Source organism: Podarcis erhardii, assembly GCF_964252035.2.
Source record: "Podarcis erhardii genome assembly, chromosome: 2".
Classification (NCBI taxonomy): domain Eukaryota; kingdom Metazoa; phylum Chordata; class Lepidosauria; order Squamata; family Lacertidae; genus Podarcis; species Podarcis erhardii.
In genome coordinates this window covers 118,566,686-118,587,848 of record NC_138498.1, presented here as the reverse complement: position 1 = coordinate 118,587,848, position 21,163 = coordinate 118,566,686, and the positions used below count along the sequence as shown (strand labels likewise).

General features: G+C 45.4%; 2 protein-coding genes across 5 annotated transcripts in view; both read left to right on the top strand.

The window, feature by feature from the left end:
* The window catches only part of LOC309336967 (uncharacterized protein), a 34,261-nt gene that overhangs the window by 589 nt on the left and 12,509 nt on the right, over window positions 1-21,163 (top strand). The window contains exons 2-3 of one of the 4 annotated variants that reach the window (XM_081853519.1): window positions 790-903; window positions 2,426-4,135. In XM_081853519.1, coding sequence (XP_081709645.1) covers window positions 870-903; window positions 2,426-3,801 — 1,410 coding nt within the window. In that variant the 5' untranslated portion in view covers window positions 790-869 and the 3' untranslated portion in view covers window positions 3,802-4,135. Of the gene's footprint in view, window positions 1-789; window positions 904-2,425; window positions 4,136-14,220; window positions 14,236-14,469; window positions 14,485-21,163 lie in introns of those variants that run through there. The other 3 variants (XR_014154082.1, XR_014154083.1, XR_014154084.1) reach the window with 3 other exon arrangements.
* Window positions 29-19,374, top strand: LOC309336325 (uncharacterized protein; the record flags this gene model as incomplete). Its single annotated transcript, XM_081851946.1, has 5 exons — window positions 29-231; window positions 11,504-12,025; window positions 16,020-16,133; window positions 17,669-18,887; window positions 19,272-19,374. The coding sequence occupies exons 3-5, from the start codon at window positions 16,100-16,102 to the stop codon at window positions 19,372-19,374; spliced, it is 1,356 nt and encodes a 451-aa protein (XP_081708072.1). The 5' UTR covers window positions 29-231; window positions 11,504-12,025; window positions 16,020-16,099.

Below are 21,163 nucleotides of genomic sequence, written 5' to 3'. Positions count from 1 at the left end.
AATTATTATTATTATTATTATTATTATTATTATTATTATATTCATTCATACCCCGCCCATTTAGCTGGATTTCCCCAGCCACTCTGGGTGGCTCCCAACAGAAAATTAAAAGCAGAATAAAAGATCAAACATTAAAAGCTTTCCTCAACAGGGCTGTCTTCAGATGTCTTATGAAACTCAGATAGTTGTTTATTTCCTTGACATCTGAAGGGAGGGGGTTCCACAGGGTGGGTGCTACTACCAAGAAGGCCCTCTGCCTGCTTCCCTGTAACCTCACTTTTTGCAGTGAGGGACACACCAGAAGGCCCTCGGAACTGGATCTCAGGTATACTGGGCCAAGATTGTTTAGGCCTTTAAAAAGGTGGGCCCCTGGGGATACAACTGGTCATCTGCAGCTGTAGTAATTTTATCTTATTTTCAAGATTTCTAAACACCTGATCCAAAAGGTCCTTCAACTGGTGCAGTGATCCAACGGTTGCTAGAATATAACTAAAATTCACAAACCAGTTTAGAAACCAGTATGCATAAAGCCATCATTCGAAAAATCATCCCTCTCCACTTGTTTGGTCTTTACACACCTGAGGAAGGGGAGGAAGGAGGGAGTATGGGGTGGGGAAAAACATTCATTTTCCCCAGTCTTAAATTTAGTTATCCAGATTTTCACAAACACACACTGAAGGTCAAATCTCCAGTTGCCCCATCTATCATCGGAGGGGGAGCTGAGGGGAGATGGTTTCCACACCTTGCCTTGGAGTGCCTATAAGGAAGGGAATTGTTCTGTCCTTCCAGGGATCAGTGAGCTTTGACAGGTGTCCTTGAATTTCGCTGACGACAACTGGGCCGTACAAAGAGGTCTGTACAAGGACGTCATGGTGGAGGTTCGTGAGATGGTGACCTCTCAGGGTAAGGATCCTTTTCGCCTTCATTAATACTTATAATAGGTATGGGTTCCTCAGTGGCTCGGAGTGCCTTCCTTCAGCTCCGTTAAAGGAGGTCACAGTGTTTGTTTTTCTCCCAAGTTAAAGGCCAGAAGCCTGACTGAAAATAAATATTCTTGCTTCTCTGCTACAATTAGCCAGTGATGGCTTCTGGATTGCCTCCCTGTGGAAGAGCATTCTTTAGGTAGGGAGCCAGCACTGAAAGACGCATTCCGTACTGCCTCTCTTTGCCCCTCAATTGGAGAGGGCACTGTGAGAAGGACCTCTGATGATGAGTGCAGGCTCTAGGTGGATTCATGAGAAGCAGTCCTTGAGTTAAAGGTAAAGGTAAAAGGACCCCTGACCATTAGGTCCAGTCGTGACCTACTCTGGGGTTGCGGCGCTCATCTTGCTTTATTGGCCGAGGGAGCCGGCATACAGTTTCCAGGTCATGTGGCCAGCATGACTAAGCCGCTTCTGGCGAACCAGAGCAGAACACAGAAAAGCCGTTTTCCTTCCCGCCGGAGCAGTACCTATTTATCTACTTGCACTTTGATGTGCTTTTGAACTGCTAGGTTGGCAGGAGCTGGGACCAAGCAACGGGAGCTCACCCCGTCGCGGGGATTCGAACCGCCGACCTTCTGATCGGCAAGTCCTAGGCTCCGTGGTTTAACCCACAGCGCCACCTGCATCCCTTCAGTCCTTGAGTTACATAAGTCAAAATCAGCATCTTGAATTGAAGACAGCAACCCAGGAAATGTTCTATGTGCTCAGAGCATCTTGCACCGGTCAGCACTCTGTAGTTTCTGAACGGTCTTCTAAAGCAGCCTGAAGTATAAGGCATTGTGGCAATCTAGCGTGGAGAATGGTGGGAAAAGCATACTAAAAATCTTCTATGTGGGGGACCCTAATTGGAAACTACTTGAGTATCTTGTTAGTGTTATTGGTTTTTATTGATGTATTGGTTTGTTTGTTGCATGTCCCCCCCTCACCCCACCAGACCTCCAAGGGGTGCAGACGCCTCCCCCCATCCACTGGCAAAGAGCCTTTTCAGATCCTGACAAAGCTGAGTGGTGGAATGTCTGCCCTCTTGTGGACTTGCCCTTGTTGGGGGGAGATCCTTTTCTGGACTTGGCTGGAGGGGAGAGGACTCACAAAGCTTTGCTGCCCATCCCACTTCGCCCCTGGAGGCCGGGGAGACTAGCAGCAAAGCTGAGCCCCTTTGGGGGTGACACCTGAGGCAGCCGCCTCACACAGGCCCATAGGCAGGCAGGCTCTGTTGATGTTATTGCCTGCTGGTTTAAATTGTGTCATTTATGGCTTGGTTAATCTGCTCACCAGAACTTTTCTGATACAAATAACCCTTGATTAAATGGTGATATTTTATTAAAACCAAGTATCACATCATTTGTTTTTTATGTAAAACGCCTTTAACGTAGTGCCAGGCCTTGAGTTTTGATAAGGAAGCAGCTGTATCAACCTTTATTTTAAAATTTTTATTCCATCAGGAGATGTTTGGGGGGTCCTGGATGAGGAGCAGCCATCAGAAGTCTGGCCAGAAAGAGGTGAGGAGCAAGAGAAGGAAAGGAAGTTGGGGGTTCAAGATGGAGCCAACAAACAAGAGGGGAGAGAAACAGTGAAGCCAAGGGATGAACACAGTGTTTCCCAAGAAGATGAAAATCAGATTAACAGGGTGGAGAAAAAACATGAATGTACTGTGTGCGGAAAGAGATTCTGTAGTCGCTCAGCCCTTACTATGCATCAAAGAGTACACTCAGGTGAAAAACCTTATGAATGCATGGAGTGTGGAAAGAGATTCAGAAACAGTGGCCACCTTAATGTGCATCAGATAACTCATACAGGGGAGAAACCTTATGAATGCATGGAGTGTGGAAAGAGATTCAGAAAGAGTGACTACCTTAATGTGCATCAGAGAACTCATACAGGGGAGAAACCTTATGAATGCATGGAGTGTGGAAAGGGCTTCAGCTACAGTGGCAACCTTACTTTGCATCAAAGAACTCATACAGGGGAGAAACCTTATAAATGCTGGGAATGTGGAAAGAGTTTCTTTGACAGTAGTACCCTTACTAAACATCAAAGAACTCACACAGGGGAAAAACCATATACATGCATGGAGTGTGGAAAGAGCTTCAATCAGAGTGCCTCCCTTAATGTGCATCGACGAATTCATACAGGTGAAAGACCTTATAAATGCATGGAGTGTGGAAAGAGCTTCAGTGACTATAGTACCTTTACTAAACATCAAAGAACTCACACAGGGGGAAAACCATATACATGCATGGAGTGTGGAAAGAGCTTCAATAACAGTGGCCACCTTAATGTGCATCAGAGAACTCATACAGGGGAGTTACCTTATGAATGCATGGAGTGTGGAAAGGGCTTCAGATACAGTGGCCACCTTAATGTGCATCAGAGAACTCATACAGGGGAGAAATCTTATGAATGCATGGAGTGTGGAAAGAGTTTCTTTGACAGTAGTACCCTTACTAAACATCAAAGAACTCACACAGGGGAAAAACCATATACATGCATGGAGTGTGGAAAGAGCTTCAGTCGGAGTTCCTCCCTTAATGAGCATCAAAGAACTCATACAGGGGAGAAACCTTATGAATGCATGGAGTGTGGAAAGAGATTCAGATACAGTGGCCACCTTAATGTGCATCAGAGAACTCATACAGGGGAGAAACCTTATGAATGCATGGAGTGTGGAAAGGGCTTCAAATTCAGTAGCCAACTTAATGTGCATCAGAGAACTCATACAGGGGAGAAACCTTATGAATGCATGGAGTGTGGAAAGAGATTCAGAAGCAGTGGCTACCTTACTAAACATCAAAGAACTCACACGGGAAAAACCATATAAATGCCTGGAGTGTGGAAGGAGCTTCAGTCAGACTGCCTCCCTTAATGTGCATCGACGAACTCATACGGGCGGGGGAGAAACCGTATAAATGTTTGAAATGTAGAAAAAGCTTCAGTGACTCTAACATCCTTCATGCACATAAGAGAATTCACACGGGACAAACCCTCCAAATGTTTGGAGTGTGGAAAGAGCTACCACCGCAGTAACCACCTTTCTCGACACCAGAGAACTCCTTCCGGGGACTAACCCTATGAAAGTTGATGTGTGTAAAGAGCTTCAGTTATAGTAGTTTCTTTACTGTGCATGAAAGAACTCGTACAGGGGATAAACAACATACCGTATTTTTCGCTCTATAACACGCACCTGACCATAACACGCACATCGTTTTTAGAGGAGGAAAACAAGGGGGGAAACATTCTGAATGAAACAGTGGATGTATCATTTTTGGGCTTCATGCTGTGGCCACAGACATGTGATCTGATGGTGAATTTGGGGTGACCCAATGCAAAAATCCTGAGAATTCCTGTGGATCCATGCTTTGTAACCACGTTTTTGCACCATTGCAGCCCTAGGCAACAGTGGGTGCGTGATTTTTTTTTGGTGCAGGCTGTAGTCATGGACATGCTATGTGATCTGATGGTGAATTTGGGGTGACCCAATGCAAAGATCCTGAGAATCCCTGTGGATCCATGCTTTGTAACCACATTTTTGCACCATTGCAGCCCCAGGCAACAGTGGGTGCGTGATTTTTTTGATGCAGGCTGTAGCCATGGACATGCTATGTGATCTGATGGTGAATTTGGGGTGACCCAATGCAAAGATCCTGAGAATCCCTGTGGATCCATGCTTTGTAACCACATTTTTGCACCATTGCAGCCCCAGGCAACAGTGGGTGCGTGATTTTTTTGGTGCAGGGTGTAGCCATGGATATGCTATGTGATCTGATGGTGAATTTGGGGTGACCCAATGCAAAGATCCTGAGGATCCATGCTTTTTAACCACGTTTTTGCACCATTGCAGCCCCAGGCAACAGTGGGTGCGTGATTTTGGGGGGGCAGGCTGTAGCCATGGACATGCTATGTGATCTGATGGTGAATTTGGGGTGACCCAATGCAAAGATCCTGAGGATCCATGTGGATCTATGCTTTGTAACCACATTTTAAGTGGGGAGCGAAGGAAAAACAAAGAAGCGACATGAGAGGGGTGTGCATAGAAGCAGCTGGCTAAGAATGCAGGAGAGGGATTTAACGGAGGGAGGAAAGAAAGGCAAAAGTTTCCCCCCACCCAAGCCAGCCATCTCTCTCTCTCTCTCTCTCTCTCTCTCTCTCTCTCTCTCTCTCTCTCTCTTTCTTCCTCCCCCCCCTCTCCCTCCCCCTACCCCCTCTCTCCCCCAGCAGCACCAGAGCACAGAGAGGAATTAGAAGGAACGAACGCTCTGCTTTCCCCTCTCCTTCCCTGGAGGGGAGGGGCTTTCCCTGCTCTTCGTTCAGTTTCAGCAAACACAGCAACGAAACAGAGGAGGGTGGGCAGTAAGACCCTGAGGCAGAATGCAGGAAAGCAGCTGCTTCCTCTTTTCAGGTTTCCCTTCTAGGAGACGCGCAATTTGATTTTTGCCTGCTTTTTCGGCTCCAGGGACCACACATTCGCTCTATAACACGCACAGACATTTCCCCTTCCTTTTTAGGAGAAAAAATCTGCGTCTTATAGAGGGAAAAATACGGTACATTTTTGGGGTGTGGAAAGAGCTTTCTTTAGTTGCAACAGCTGTCTAGTGATAAGTTGCCAATAGCCAGGTGCAAAATGTGTCGGGCGCCTGGCTAATTTTGTACACTGCCCCACATTGGTATTTAATTAAAATAAGACATGAACTTGAGAATTTCCCCTCTGATTTACCAATCTGTTCCTTTAGGCAAGCATTTCTGACTTTTGTTTTCAGACTATGTGCTCAGAATATTTAGAGGGACGTTATAAAAAATTATTGCAGAAGAGCTTCTTTGTATATGCTGTAACTAAGCAGTAGATCGCTACCAATATGCTCTATTCTGAACCAAGTTTATCCTTGTTTGATTATATAAGATACCCAATGCGTGTAATCAGCTGCCCAGGAGGACTCCCCTGCCTGAGTGCCCCGTTCCTGCCACTCACCACCTGCCCAGGGCAGGGCCTGGCAGGCCTCATAAGGACAGCTGAGGCTGCTGCTGTCGCTCCCCAGGAGAACTCAGAACAACACAGAGTTCTTTTTATTTTCATTTTTTAAATAATTTTTTTATTGATTTTCCAACACAAATTATAAACAAAACAACACACACAGAAAAACAAACAAAAGCATATAAACATGTATAATTTCAAAACTTCTTTTTCATAAACCTTGTTTCCCAGACTTCCCCTTACCTCCCCTTTTCTGCATCCCTGTTTTAAACTTTTTTTCCAACAACCCCTCGCGCCAATCAATTAATAACATTTTCTTATATTAGTTTCATTTTCATACTTAATCAGTTACAGCTGTAATTCTATATTTTCCTTTCCCTTGACATTTTAACCCTCATTAATCTTACAGCAGTTCTTAAGATATACTTTGAATTTCTTCCAGTCTTCTTCCACCGTCTCTTTTTCTTGGTCACGGATTCTGCCGGTCATCTCGGCCAGTCCCATATAGTCAATCACCTTCGTCTGCCATTCTTCCAACGTTGGTAGTTCTTGTGTCTTCCAATACTTTGCTAAAAGAATCCTTGCTGCTGTGGTAGCGTACATAAAAAACGTTCTGTCCTTCCTTGACACCAACTGGCCGACCATGCCCAGGAGTAATGCCTCTGGTTTCTTGTGAAAAGTACATTTAAGTACCTTCTTAATTTCATTATAAATCATTTCCCATTTCTTGCTCTTTTATTTTCTCATTCAAAACCATTGTACTTTGTTGTGAATTTTTTTGTAATCCATATTTCTTAATTCATATTTCTTAAGAAAGCCATCTATTTCTCCTTCTTTCTCCGGCCCTCGTGCATACAGTCTTCTGAAATAACTCTGAAAACAATTACTAATCTCATTTGGTTTATAAATATTCTTTCCTTCCACCTCCAAATTTGTAACTGTGTTCAATTTTTGTCTCTTCTTCAATTGCCATGCTAGGAGTTTCCCACATTTATCTGCTGATTCAAATGTCCTTTGTCTCATTTGCTTAATTTTCCATTCTATCTCTTGATTCATCAGTTCCATATACTGCATCTGGTAAAACTTAATTTCTCTCAAAATCTCATGAGACTTTGGTTTTGACCTCAGTTTCTTTTCTCCTTCTTTTATCTTTTCCAAAATCTTATCTTTCTTCTCCTTTTGTTTCTTCCTCTTTAAAGAATTCTGTTGTATTAGGAAACCTCGCATCACGGCCTTACTTGCGTCCCAAATTACTCTTTTCTCCACCTCTGTCTTCAGATTTATCTCAAAGTAGTCTTTCAAAGTTTTTTGGGCCTTTTTGAAGATCTCATCATCTCTAAATAGGGTGTCATTCATTCTCCATCTGAAGGAACCAGCTGTTGTCAATTTCATCTCCATCTTTAAGGCATTATGGTCGGAGCAAGTCTTTGGGCAGATTTCTACTTTTTTATCTTTGGAGCCATCCCACTAGTAACCCATATTTGGTCAATTCTTGTCCATGTCATTTTTGCTTCGGAGAAGAAGGTTCCCTCTCTCTCAAGAGGGTTCCTTGTTCTCCAAATATCGATCAAGTCCATATTTTCAGTCATTTCAAAGAAAGTCTTTGGTAATCTCCCGTCTTTAGAGACCACCTGTCTTTGTGCTTTATCCATGTTTGTAGAAACCACGCCGTTCATATCTCCCATCATAATTACATTGTAGTCCAAATAGTCCATTAGAGTCTCATGCAACTTCTTAAAAAATTCTGCCTTCCCTTCATTTGGTGCATAAATTCCAACTGTCAGAAATTTTTCCCCTTGGACCTGTATTTCAATTGCCAGGAATCTTCCTTGTTCATCTTTAAAAATCAACTTTGGGGCCAGCTTTTCCTTTGCATAGATCACCACTCCTCTTTTCTTTACTTTATCTGATGAAATGAATTCCTGTCCTAATCTTTTATTTATAAGCAATTTTCTATGTGCCCTAGTCACGTGGGTTTCTTGTAAACAGATCAAGTCCAGTTGTTCTCTTTTCAAAATATGAAAAACCTCACGTCTTTTTCTGGGAAGGTTCAGTCCATTACAGTTCCAACTTAGAAGTTGCAGAGCCATCTTGTTAATTAGTTGGTTACTCCTCCAGCTGCACCCTGCAGCTGTTCTTCCTCTGTTGGTGGTTTAAGTCCAAATGTTAAATTCAGGATATCTGCTTCTGATATCTGTTCCACCACTCCCTTCTGAAGGTCCTCCTCGTTTCTTTCCAAGAATTGTTCTTTATCTTGCACTGTTCTTATTTTTACTTTCTTTCCTTTATAGTTAAAGGACAAACCTTGTGGAAACCCCCACCTGAAAGGTAAATTGTTCTTTTTCAGCAGGTAAACCAAGTTCTTATAATGGGTTCTTGCCTCCAGAATGTATTTAGGGATCTCCTTGTAAATTTGAACGTAAGCGTCTTCAATCTCTAAAGTTCTTTGATAATGTAGATTTAATATTTTATCTATTTCCTCTTTAGATCTTAAGGTTATCAGGCAGTCCCTTGGTATCTTGCCTCCTGCCCAGTCTGAAGGCAGCTGTTATCTTAAATTCTTCTTCCTCCAGGTTTACCTGCCAGAATTCCGAAAACTCTTTTGTAAGGAAGTCCACCAAGTTGTCCTTTTCACTTTCAGGGACTAGTCTCAATCTCAAATTTCTCTCCCTCCTCTGTAATTCCCACAAAGACATCGTCACCTCATGTTCATTCAGCTTTTTACAAACTGGTATTAATTTTTCCTGAGTAGTTTCTGCAGTAATTTTAGCTTCTTCCGCAATTTTTCGAGTTGTAGAACTTTCTTCAATCAATTTATTTATACTCTCTGTATTAGATGTAATGCTTTTAGTGTTCAAGTCTAATTTTGTTGAGAGTTCTGTCAGCTGACAGAACACAGAGTTCTTTTTAAAATACTTTAAAATTTTCTTTTTTACCTTTAAAATTATTTCTGGCATGGGGGATGAACGTTTAGTCGTGTTTGGAAATTGGTCTAATTTTGGTATGTTTGTAACTTTTACTGTTTGGGGTTTTTATTGTTTTACTGGTGTGTTTTTTTAATAGGTTTTATTTTGTTCTTAAGGGGAGGAGGTCAGGGCTGCCTGGGAGTGGGTCCCAGCCAACAAAATGGCTGGGGCAAGTTCCACAGGGAGGGATGCACTGGGACAACCGATCTTGGTGATCACGGGTAGAAGGAGGAGTTACGCTAAGACCAGACCATGTCATTACCGAGGAGGCAGGTTTAGTCGTTGTCTGAGGACTATCCCTGCCTCCGGGGCTGGTATAGACCGGACAGATAGTGGAATCAGCAAGGGATACCCACATGACCTGAAGGTGCTGCTGTGCAATGCCAGGTCAATTATTCATAAGACCACTGCCACCAATGACTTGATCATGGATGGAGGACTTGACTTAGCATGTGTAACAGAGACATGGTTGGATGAAGCAGATGGGCCTGTCCTTGCTGCTGCTGCTTGTCCACCTGGCTTCTCTTACGCACAGCAACCCAGGTCATGTGGGTGGGGAGGGGGGGTTGCAGTGATTTTTAGGAAGTCATTAGCCTGCACCAGGCGTCCTGTTGGGAAGACTCAGTTCTCTGAGTGCATGTTCTGGAAGTTGGGCAATAGGGGCAGTACAGGATTCCTTTTAGTGTACTGACTTCCCCGCTGCACCAAGGATTCCCTGCCCGAGCTGCTTCAGTTTGTGATGAATGTTCTCTGGGAAACACCTAGTTTGGTTGTCCTAGGGGATTTTAACATCCACACCAACACGACCTTACAAGGGGCTGCTCGGGACTTCGTGGAAACTATGGCCTCCATGGGGCTGTCCCTGAATAAGTTTGGCCCAGCTCATAGCCTTTGACCATGTTGGTGATCTGACACTAATAAAAATGAAGCGAAAGAAGTGCAATGGTCAGATCACTTCCTGGTGCAACTGGACTTCTCCGTGACCCTTCCCCTCTGCAGTGGGGTGGGACCAATGTGGATGGTCCGCCCCCGCCACTTAATGGATCTAAATGGTTTCCATAGAGTGGTAGGGGATGCTTTATCCCATGTTGATGGCCTTTTAGCTGATTCCCTGGTGGCCCGCTGGAATGTGGAGTTAACCAGAGCTATTGACTGTTTGGCTCTGAAGTGCCCTCTCCAATTGCATGGAGCCTGGGCAGCCCCGTGGTTTTCCACCAATCTGAGGGCAATGAAACAATCACTGAGATGGCTAGAGTGCCGGTGGCGGATGACTCATTCTGCATCTGACCGCACATGGGTTAGAGCAGTGTTTCCCAACCTTGTGCCTCCAGCTGTTTTGGAACTACAACTCCCATCATCCCTGACTAGCAAGACCAGTGGCAAGGGATGATGGGAATTGTAGTCCAAAAACAGCTGGAGGCACAAGGTTGGGAAACACTGGGTTAGAGCTCAATGTCGAGCCTACCAAGTGGCGATAGTGACGGTGAAGAAGACCTCTATTGCATCTGCAGAAAACAGACTTACAGAAGACTACAGACTTATAGAAAACAGACTTATAGAAACTACCAGACTTATAGAAGACATCTGAAGGCAGCCCTGTTTAGGGAAGCTTTTAATGTTTGGCGGTCTATTGTATTTTAATATTTTGTTGGAAGCTGCCCTGAGTGGCTGGGGAAACCCACAGAGATGGGTGGGGTATAAATAATAAATTATTGTGATTATTACTGAAAGTCACATATTTGTTGTCTGGTTTGAGAAATCTGTGGCAAAGTTGTGAGATCCGCAGTTGCTGCCCCCAGACTGAGAAAGTTCATTGAGGAAAACATGGTGGACTGTAAATATTTAATTGGGACTGAAATATAAAAACTTATTTGTGTGTGTGTGTGTGTGTGTGTGTGTAATATAGGCTGATACTGTATTTTAAAGCTGTACAGTGGTACCTTGGGTTAAAAACTTAATTCCTTCTTGGGGTCTGTTCTTAATCTGAAGCACCACTTTAGCTAATGGGGCCTCCCGCTGCCGCCGCGCCGCAATTTCTGTTCTCATCCTGAAGCAAAGTTCTTAACCCAAGGTACTATTTCTGGGTTAGCGGAGTCTGTAACCTGTAGCATCTGTAACCCGAGGTACCACTGTATTTATGTATATATTGCATATGGCCATAATGGTTCAGTCAACAATAAACATGTACAGCTTGTAGGCTTTTGCAGATACAGTTACGTTCAGATAGATGCAGTGTATAGGCAAAAGTCACTAACAACAAAATAGTATTTCTCATGCCTTAACATGTTAGAAGCTGATTGTTTACTGCCGCAAAATGCTGCATTTGGCTGTGTACCCCCAAACACCAGAGGAGCTATGACATTTGTGTAGCAATAATAATAATAATAATTTATACATCGCCCATCTGGCTGGGCCTCCTCAGCCACTCTGGGTGCCTCCCAACAGAATATTAAAAGCACGATAAAACATCCAATGTTAAAAACTTCCTTAAACTTGGCTCCTTCAGCTTTCTTCTAAAATTCAGATAGTTGTTTATTTCCTTGACATCTTATGGGAGGCCGTTCCACAGGGCAGGTGCTACTACCAAGAAGGCCCTCTGCCTGGTTCCCTGTATCCTCACTTTTTGCAGTGAGGGAACCACCAGGAGGCCCTCGGAGCTGGACCTCAGTGTCTGGGCTGAACGATGGGGGTGGAGACGCTTCTTCAGGTATACTGGGCTGAGGCCATTTAGGGCTTTCAAGGTCAGCACCAACACTTGGAATTGTGCTCGGAAATGTACTGGGAGCCAATGTAGGTCTTTCAGCACAGGTGTTATGTGGTCTCAGTGGCCACTCCCAACTATATTTTGGTGCGTGCGGAAAAAATCATGTGACACGAGCCCTACCTGTGTGCACAATAAATATTTTTTTTATTCCGTTACCTAGTTTTATTTTGACCTCCGGTCAGGACCTCCTTCATGAATTTCCACATCTTGTGTGCTATTCTAAGCCAGGAAACCAAGGTCCCTCATGGGGGTTTGTTTCCCTCTGTACATGCACCATTTTAGAGGCACACTTAGAAAGGACTCAGTTGGATCCGAAATAGCCAATCCAAACTCAAGATTCTCTCAGGTATTCTGTCATTTGAAAATATTTAAAGCACTCATCTTTTTACAGCCGCTGGACCTCTCTTCTCAGCTGATTTCACAAAATAGGTGCATCTTTAATTCCCCCCCCCCCCTAATTCTGATTTCAACCAGGATCTCTGAAACAATTGCAGTTCCTTGCCTCTTAATGCCGCCTGCTTTTAGAATTTATAACCATGGCAACCCCTTTGTAAGCCGCCTTGGCTCTGGTCTGGGAAAAAGGCGGGATAGAATAGAATACTAAAGGTGAGGATAAAGCTGCTCTTGAACTCGGATCTTGCTTGGAGCACCTGCGGGGGCGGGCGGGGATTCTGTCCTGGGGGCGCCGCTGGCCTGATCCTGCAGCCGGGTTTCCCCCTCCTGCTTCAGAGCCGGAGACCAGCCGGGCTCCCTCTCTGCCCGGAGCAGCCAAGAGGCTCCTGCCCCGCGGCTCCGCAAGGGTTAACAGCGGCGACAGAGCTTCGATTCCTAGAGAGGAAGGGAAGACTGGCGAGAGAGGAGGAGCTTCCGCTTCCTGTTCCGCTTCCCGTGGAGAGGCTGGGCGGGGCGGTCTGTGGGCTGCAGCAGGTCTGGGTAGCCCATGGCCCACCATGGTTCTTGGACTTCAACCCACATCAGCCTCAGCCAGTGTGGGGAATGGGTCAGGGATGGTGGAAGCTGAATGTCCAAGAATATCTGGAGATATCTGGTTCATCATCCCTGGCCCAGAGACCTTTTGCTTCTTCTCCTAATTCAGGGATGGGGAAACAACGGCCCTCCGGTTGTTGCTCCCGTAATCTTCCCTCAGCAACCCCAGCGAGGGATTATCACCATCATCATTATTCATATTAATTAGTCACTTCGCTCACAAAAGCGATCCAAGGCGACTTGTTGTTGTTGTTTAGTCGTTTAGTCGTGTCCGACTCTTCGTGACCCCCTGGACCAGAGCACGCCAGGCACTCCTGTCTTCCACTGCCTCCCGCAGTTTGGCCAGACTCATGTTTGTAGCTTCGAGAACACTGTCCCACCATCTCGTCCTCTGTCGTCCCCTTCTCCTTGTGCCCTCCATCTTTCCCAACATCAGGGTCTTTTCCAGGGAGTCTTCTCTTCTCATGAGGTGGCCAGAGTATTGGAGCCTCAGCTTCACAATCTGTCCTTCCAGTGAGCAATCAGGGCTGATTTCCTTCAGAATGATTTCCAAGGCGACTTAGAACACTGCATAAACATTAATACCAGTTACGACAATCAAACCGATGCTGAACGTACGAAAGATATCTGTACGAATAGAAGGAACCTGCCTCGCTAGAAGAGGCCACAAGTACTTAAAAGCCCTTCAGATTGAGGGTCATAACCCTAGGTAAAATGGGCGCCTAAAATACCGTATTTTTTCGCTCTATAGGACGCACCAGACCACAAGACGCACCTAGTTTTTGGAGGAGGAAAACAAGAAAAAAAATATTCTGAATCTCAGAAGCCAGAACAGCAAGAGGGATCGCTGCGCAGTGAAAGCAGCAATCCCTCTTGCTGTTCTGACTTCTGGGATAGCTGCGCAGCCTGCATTCGCTCCATAAGACGCACACACATTTCCCCTTACTTTTTAGGAGGGAAAAAGTGAGTCTTATAGAGCAAAAAATACGGTAGGTAAAGGTGGTCCCAGGCAAGCGTCCCTGGGGAGAGGATTCCACAAGCACCACTTGATTTGATTTTTTAAATAATTCTTTATTAAATTTTCCATTTTAACAATCCAATCAAATGACATTAAATATTCCAAATTATACATATACATATGAAATACATCTAAATATTCTGCCAAATTATAAATTTGTTGTTGGGGCTTCCCATGCTTCGAGTTCAGGGCCCCGCTTTGGGCCTTAGATGACTGTTGCAAGGTCCGGGTCCAAGTACATGGAGCAATATGTAACTGAAAGAGGCTGCAATACTTTTGGAACTACCAGCCGCTTTAGATGAACTCTGTGAAAAATAACAACAGTTAGAATGGACTCCGATATCTGTGTATCCCCTACTTCTTCCTTCCCTGATTAATTTGGACGATTCAAATATGTGTATTCCTTTGTTATCTTGTGATTTCATAGATAAACGTCTGTCTATCGAGTAAAATCAATAAAAATTATCTATGTCTTGACTATACTGGCTGCAGCTGATGAGAGAGTCACATGTTCCCCATGCCTCTTGAGAGGTCAAAAATGCGAAGAGGGGGTACACACTTCTGTCAGGTATTATGTCATTTGAAAATATTTAAAGCACACATCTTTTTACAGCCGCTGGACCTCTCTTCTCAACTGATTTCACAAAAAAAGTGCATCTTTAATTTTTTTCTAATTCTGATTTCAACCACGATCTTTGAAACATTTGCAGTTCCTTGCCTCTTAATGCCGCCTGCCTTTTAGAATTTATAACTATGGCAACCCCTTCGTAAGCCACCTTGGCTCTCGGTCTGGGAGAAAGGCGGGATATAAATAAATATTGAAATTGAAATACATTATTGTCACTTGTACAACTTTTATACAGTGAGATTACAGGGGCATATACAATACAATATATGTTATATACAATATATAGCATAATATAATACTAAAGGTGAGGACAAAGCTGCTTTTGTACTCAGATCCTGCTTGGAGCAACTGGGGGCATCGCTGGCCTGATCCTGCAGCCGGGTTTCCCCCTCCCGCTTCAGAGCCGGAGACCAGCCAAGAGGCTCCTGCCCCGCGGCTCCGCAAGGGTTAATTGCGACGACAGAGCTTCGATTCCTAGAGCGGAAGGGAAGATTGGCGAGAGAGGAGGCGCTTCCGCTTCCTGTTCCGCTTCCCCGGTGAGAGGCTGGGCGGGACGGCGGCTGTCCTCCCTGGAGGCGGGTAACTGGGGGGAGGGGGCCGACCCGGGGGGGGGCGGAACTGGGGGGCGAGAGGGAGGGAGCCGCGTCCCTCCTGGGGGGGGGGACTCAGGGGCGGCGGGGAAAGGTGGTCCTCTCCTGGGAGGGGAAGCGGGAGGCCGAAGCGACGCTGCTCGCTGGCCTTCGCCGGCCTCTGGCCTCATCCTGCGGCCTTTTCTCCCGCTCCTCTGTCCAGAGAAAGCAGAAGGAGCGCCCAGCAAAGGCCGCAGGGCAGGGAAGGGGGAGGAATGGCAGGGGGTAAACAGGGAGCCAGGAGAGTCTCCTGCCAGCCAGGGAGGAGCAGGAGGAACAATTATTATTATTATTATTATTATTATTATTATTATTATTATTATTATTATATTCATTCATACCCCGCCCATTTAGCTAGGCTTCCCCAGCCACTCTGGGTGGCTCCCAACAGAAAATTAAAAGCACAATAAAAGATCAAACCTTAAAAGCTTTCCTCAACAGGGCTGTCTTCAGATGTCTTATGAAAGTCAGATAGTTGTTTATTTCCTTGACATCTGAAGGGAGGGGGTTCCACAGGGCGGGTGCCACTACCAAGAAGGCCCTCTCCCTGCTTCCCTGTAACCTCACTTTTTGCAGTGAGGGACCCACCAGAAGGCCCTCGGAACTGGATCTCAGGTATACTGGGCCAAGATTGTTTAGGCCTTTAAAAAGGTGGGTCCCTGGGGATATAACTGGCCATCTGCAGCTGTAGTAATTTTATCTTATTTTCAATATTTCTAAACACCTGATCCAAAAGGTCCTTCAACTGGTGCAGTGATCCAACGGTTGCTAGAATATAACTAAAATTCACAAACCAATTTAGAAACCTGTATGCATAAAGCCATCATTGAAAAAATCATCCCTCGCCACTTGTTTGGTCTTTACTCACCTGAGGAAGGGGAGGAAGGAGGGAGTATGGGGTGGGGAAAAACATTCATTTTCCCCAGTCTTAAATTTAGTTATCCAGATTTTCACAAACACACACTGAAGATCAAATCTCCAGTTGCCCCATCTATCATCGGAGGGGATCTGAGGGGAGATGGTTTCCACACCTTGCCTTGGAGTACCTATAAGGAAGGGAATTGTTCTGTTCTTCCAGAGATCAGTGAGCTTTGACAGGTGTCCTTGAATTTCGCTGACGACAACTGGGCCGTACAGAGAGGTCTGTACAAGGACGTCATGGTGGAGGTTCGTGAGATGGTGACCTCTCAGAGTAAGGATCCTTTTCGCCTTCATTAATAGTTATAATAGGTATGGGTTCCTCAGTGGCTCGGAGTGCCTTCCTTCAGCTCCGCTAAAGGAGGTCAAAGTGTTTGTTTTTCTCCCAAGTTAAAGGCCAGAAGCCTGGCTGAAAATAAATATACTTGCTTCTCTGCTACAATTAGCCAGTGATGGCTTCTGGGTTGCCTCCCTGGGGGAGAGCATTCTTTAGGTAGGGAGCCAGTACTGAAAGATGCATTCCGTACTGCCTCTCTTTGCCCCTCAATTGGAGAGGGCACTGAGAAGGACCTCAGACGATGAGTGCAGGCTCTAGGTGGATTCATGAGAAGCAGTCCTTGAGGTAAAGGTAAAGGTAAAAGGACCCCTGACCATTAGGTCCAGTCGTGACCTGCTCTGGGGTTGCGGCGCTCATCTCACTTTATTGGCCGAGGGAACCAGCATACAGCTTCCGGGTCATGTGGCCAGCATGACTAAGCCGCTTCTGGCGAACCAGAGCAGCGCACGGAAATGCCATTCACCTTCCCAGCAGAGCGGCACTGTACCTATTTATCTACTTACACTTTGATGTGCTTTTGAACTGCTAGGTTGGCAGGAGCTGGGACCAAGCAACGGGAGCTCACCCCGTCGCGGGGATTCGAACCGCTGACCTGATCGGCAAGTCCTAGGCTCCGTGGTTTAACCCACAGCGCCACCTGCATCCCTTCAGTCCTTGAGTTACATAAGTCAAAATCAGAACCTTGAACTGAAGACAGCAACCCAGGAAAGGTTTTATGTGCTCAGAGCATCTTGCACCGATCAGCACTCTATAGTTTCTGAACAGTCTTCTAAAGCAGCCTGAAGTATAATGCATTGTGGCAATCTAGCGTGGAGAATGGTGGGAAAAGCATACTAAAAATCTTCTATGTGGGAGACCCTAATTTGTAGACTACTTGAGTATCTTGTTAATGATACTGGTTTCTATTGATGTATTGGTTTGTTTGTTGCATGTCCCCCCCCCTCACCACACCAGACCTCCAAGGAGTGCAGAGCCCCCCCCCCCCCCATTCACTGGCAAAGAGCCTTTTCAGATCCTGACAAAGCTGAGTGGTGGAATGTCTGCCCTCTTGTGGATTTGCCCTTGTTGGGGGAAGATCCTTTTCTGGACTTGGCTGGAGGGGAGAGGACTCACAGAGCTTTGCTGCCCATCCCACTTCGCCCCTGGAGGCCGGGGAGACTAGCAGCACAGCTGAGCCCCTTTAGGGGTGACACCTGAGACAGCCGCCTCACACAGGCCCATAGACAGGCAGGCTCTGTTGATGTTATTGCCTGCTGGTTTAAATTGTGTTATTTATGGCTTGGTTAATCTTAGGACTGCTCACCAGAACTTTTCTGATACGAATAACCCTTGATTAAATGGTGATATTTTATTAAAACCAGGTATCACACCATTTGTTTTTATGTAAAACGCCTTTAACATAGTGCCAGGCCTTGAGTTTTGATAAGGAAGCAGCTGTATCAACCTTTATTTTAAAAATTTTATTCCATCAGGAGATTTTTGGGGGGTCCTGGATGAGGAGCAGCCATCAGAAGTCTGGCCAGAAAGAGGTGAGGAGCAAGAGAAGGAAAGGAAGTTGGGGGTTCAAGATGGAGCCAACAAACAAGAGGGGAGAGAAACAGTGAAGCCAAGGGATGAACACAGTGTTTCCCAAGAAGATGAAAATCAGATTAACAGGGTGGAGAAAAAACATGAATGTACTGTGTGCGGAAAGAGATTCTGTAGTCGCTCAGCCCTTACTATGCATCAAAGAGTACACTCAGGTGAAAAACCTTATGAATGCATGGAGTGTGGAAAGAGATTCAGAAACAGTGGCCACCTTAATGTGCATCAGATAACTCATACAGGGGAGAAACCTTATGAATGCATGGAGTGTGGAAAGAGATTCAGAAAGAGTGACTACCTTAATGTGCATCAGAGAACTCATACAGGGGAGAAACCTTATGAATGCATGGAGTGTGGAAAGGGCTTCAGCTACAGTGGCAACCTTACTTTGCATCAAAGAACTCACACAGGGGAGAAACCTTATAAATGCTGGGAATGTGGAAAGAGTTTCTTTGACAGTAGTACCCTTACTAAACATCAAAGAACTCACACAGGGGAAAAACCATATACATGCATGGAGTGTGGAAAGAGCTTCAATCAGAGTGCCTCCCTTAATGTGCATCGACGAATTCATACAGGTGAAAGACCTTATAAATGCATGGAGTGTGGAAAGAGCTTCAGTGACTATAGTACCTTTACTAAACATCAAAGAACTCACACAGGGGGAAAACCATATACATGCATGGAGTGTGGAAAGAGCTTCAATAACAGTGGCCACCTTAATGTGCATCAGAGAACTCATACAGGGGAGTTACCTTATGAATGCATGGAGTGTGGAAAGGGCTTCAGATACAGTGGCCACCTTAATGTGCATCAGAGAACTCATACAGGGGAGAAACCTTATGAATGCATGGAGTGTGGAAAGAGTTTCTTTGACAGTAGTACCCTTACTAAACATCAAAGAACTCACACAGGGGAAAAACCATATACATGCATGGAGTGTGGAAAGAGCTTCAGTCGGAGTTCCTCCCTTAATGAGCATCAAAGAACTCATACAGGGGAGAAACCTTATGAATGCATGGAGTGTGGAAAGGGCTTCAAATTCAGTAGCCAACTTAATGTGCATCAGAGAACTCATACAGGGGAGAAACCTTATGAATGCATGGAGTGTGGAAAGAGATTCAGATACAGTGGCCACCTTAATGTGCATCAGAGAACTCATACAGGGGAGAAACCTTATGAATGCATGGAGTGTGGAAAGGGCTTCAAATTCAGTAGCCAACTTAATGTGCATCAGAGAACTCATACAGGGGAGAAACCTTATGAATGCATGGAGTGTGGAAAGAGATTCAGAAGCAGTGGCTACCTTACTAAACATCAAAGAACTCACACGGGAAAAACCATATAAATGCCTGGAGTGTGGAAGGAGCTTCAGTCAGACTGCCTCCCTTAATGTGCATCGACGAACTCATACGGGCGGGGGAGAAACCGTATAAATGTTTGAAATGTAGAAAAAGCTTCAGTGACTCTAACATCCTTCATGCACATAAGAGAATTCACACGGGACAAACCCTCCAAATGTTTGGAGTGTGGAAAGAGCTACCACCGCAGTAACCACCTTTCTCGACACCAGAGAACTCCTTCCGGGGACTAACCCTATGAAAGTTGATGTGTGTAAAGAGCTTCAGTTATAGTAGTTTCTTTACTGTGCATGAAAGAACTCGTACAGGGGATAAACAACATACCGTATTTTTCGCTCTATAACACGCACCTGACCATAACACGCACATCGTTTTTAGAGGAGGAAAACAAGGGGGGAAACATTCTGAATGAAACAGTGGATGTATCATTTTTGGGCTTCATGCTGTGGCCACAGACATGTGATCTGATGGTGAATTTGGGGTGACCCAATGCAAAAATCCTGAGAATTCCTGTGGATCCATGCTTTGTAACCACGTTTTTGCACCATTGCAGCCCCAGGCAACAGTGGGTGCGTGTTTTTTTTTTGGTGCAGGCTGTAGCCATGGACATGCTATGTGATCTGATGGTGAATTTGGGGTGACCCAATGCAAAGATCCTGAGAATCCCTGTGGATCCATGCTTTGTAACCACATTTTTGCACCATTGCAGCCCCAGGCAACAGTGGGTGCGTGATTTTTTTGATGCAGGCTGTAGCCATGGACATGCTATGTGATCTGATGGTGAATTTGGGGTGACCCAATGCAAAGATCCTGAGAATCCCTGTGGATCCATGCTTTGTAACCACATTTTTGCACCATTGCAGCCCCAGGCAACAGTGGGTGCGTGATTTTTTTGGTGCAGGGTGTAGCCATGGATATGCTATGTGATCTGATGGTGAATTTGGGGTGACCCAATGCAAAGATCCTGAGGATCCATGCTTTTTAACCACGTTTTTGCACCATTGCAGCCCCAGGCAACAGTGGGTGCGTGATTTTGGGGGGGCAGGCTGTAGCCATGGACATGCTATGTGATCTGATGGTGAATTTGGGGTGACCCAATGCAAAGATCCTGAGGATCCATGTGGATCTATGCTTTGTAACCACATTTTAAGTGGGGAGCGAAGGAAAAACAAAGAAGCGACATGAGAGGGGTGTGCATAGAAGCAGCTGGCTAAGAATGCAGGAGAGGGATTTAACGGAGGGAGGAAAGAAAGGCGAAAGTTTCCCCCCACCCAAGCCAGCCATCTCTCTCTCTCTCTCTCTCTCTCTCTCTTTCTTCCTCCCCCCCTCTCTCCCTCCCCCTACCCCCTCTCTCCCCCAGCAGCACCAGAGCACAGAGAGGAATTAGAAGGAACGAACGCTCTGCTTTCCCCTCTCCTTCCCTGGAGGGGAGGGGCTTTCCCTGCTCTTCGTTCAGTTTCAGCAAACACAGCAACGAAACAGAGGAGGGTGGGCAGTAAGACCCTGAGGCAGAATGCAGGAAAGCAGCTGCTTCCTCTTTTCAGGTTTCCCTTCTAGGAGACGCGCAATTTGATTTTTGCCTGCTTTTTCGGCTCCAGGGACCACACATTCGCTCTATAACACGCACAGACATTTCCCCTTCCTTTTTAGGAGAAAAAATCTGCGTGTTATAGAGGGAAAAATACGGTACATTTTTGGGGTGTGGAAAGAGCTTTCTTTAGTTGCAACAGCTGTCTAGTGATAAGTTGCCAATAGCCAGGTGCAAAATGTGTCGGGCGCCTGGCTAATTTTGTACACTGCCCCACATTGGTATTTAATTAAAATAAGACATGAACTTGAGAATTTCCCCTCTGATTTACCAATCTCTTCCTTTAGGCAAGCATTTCTGACTTTTGTTTTCAGACTATGTGCTCAGAATATTTAGAGGGACGTTATAAAAAATTATTGCAGAAGAGCTTCTTTGTATATGCTGTAACTAAGCAGTAGATCGCTACCAATATGCTCTATTCTGAACCAAGTTTA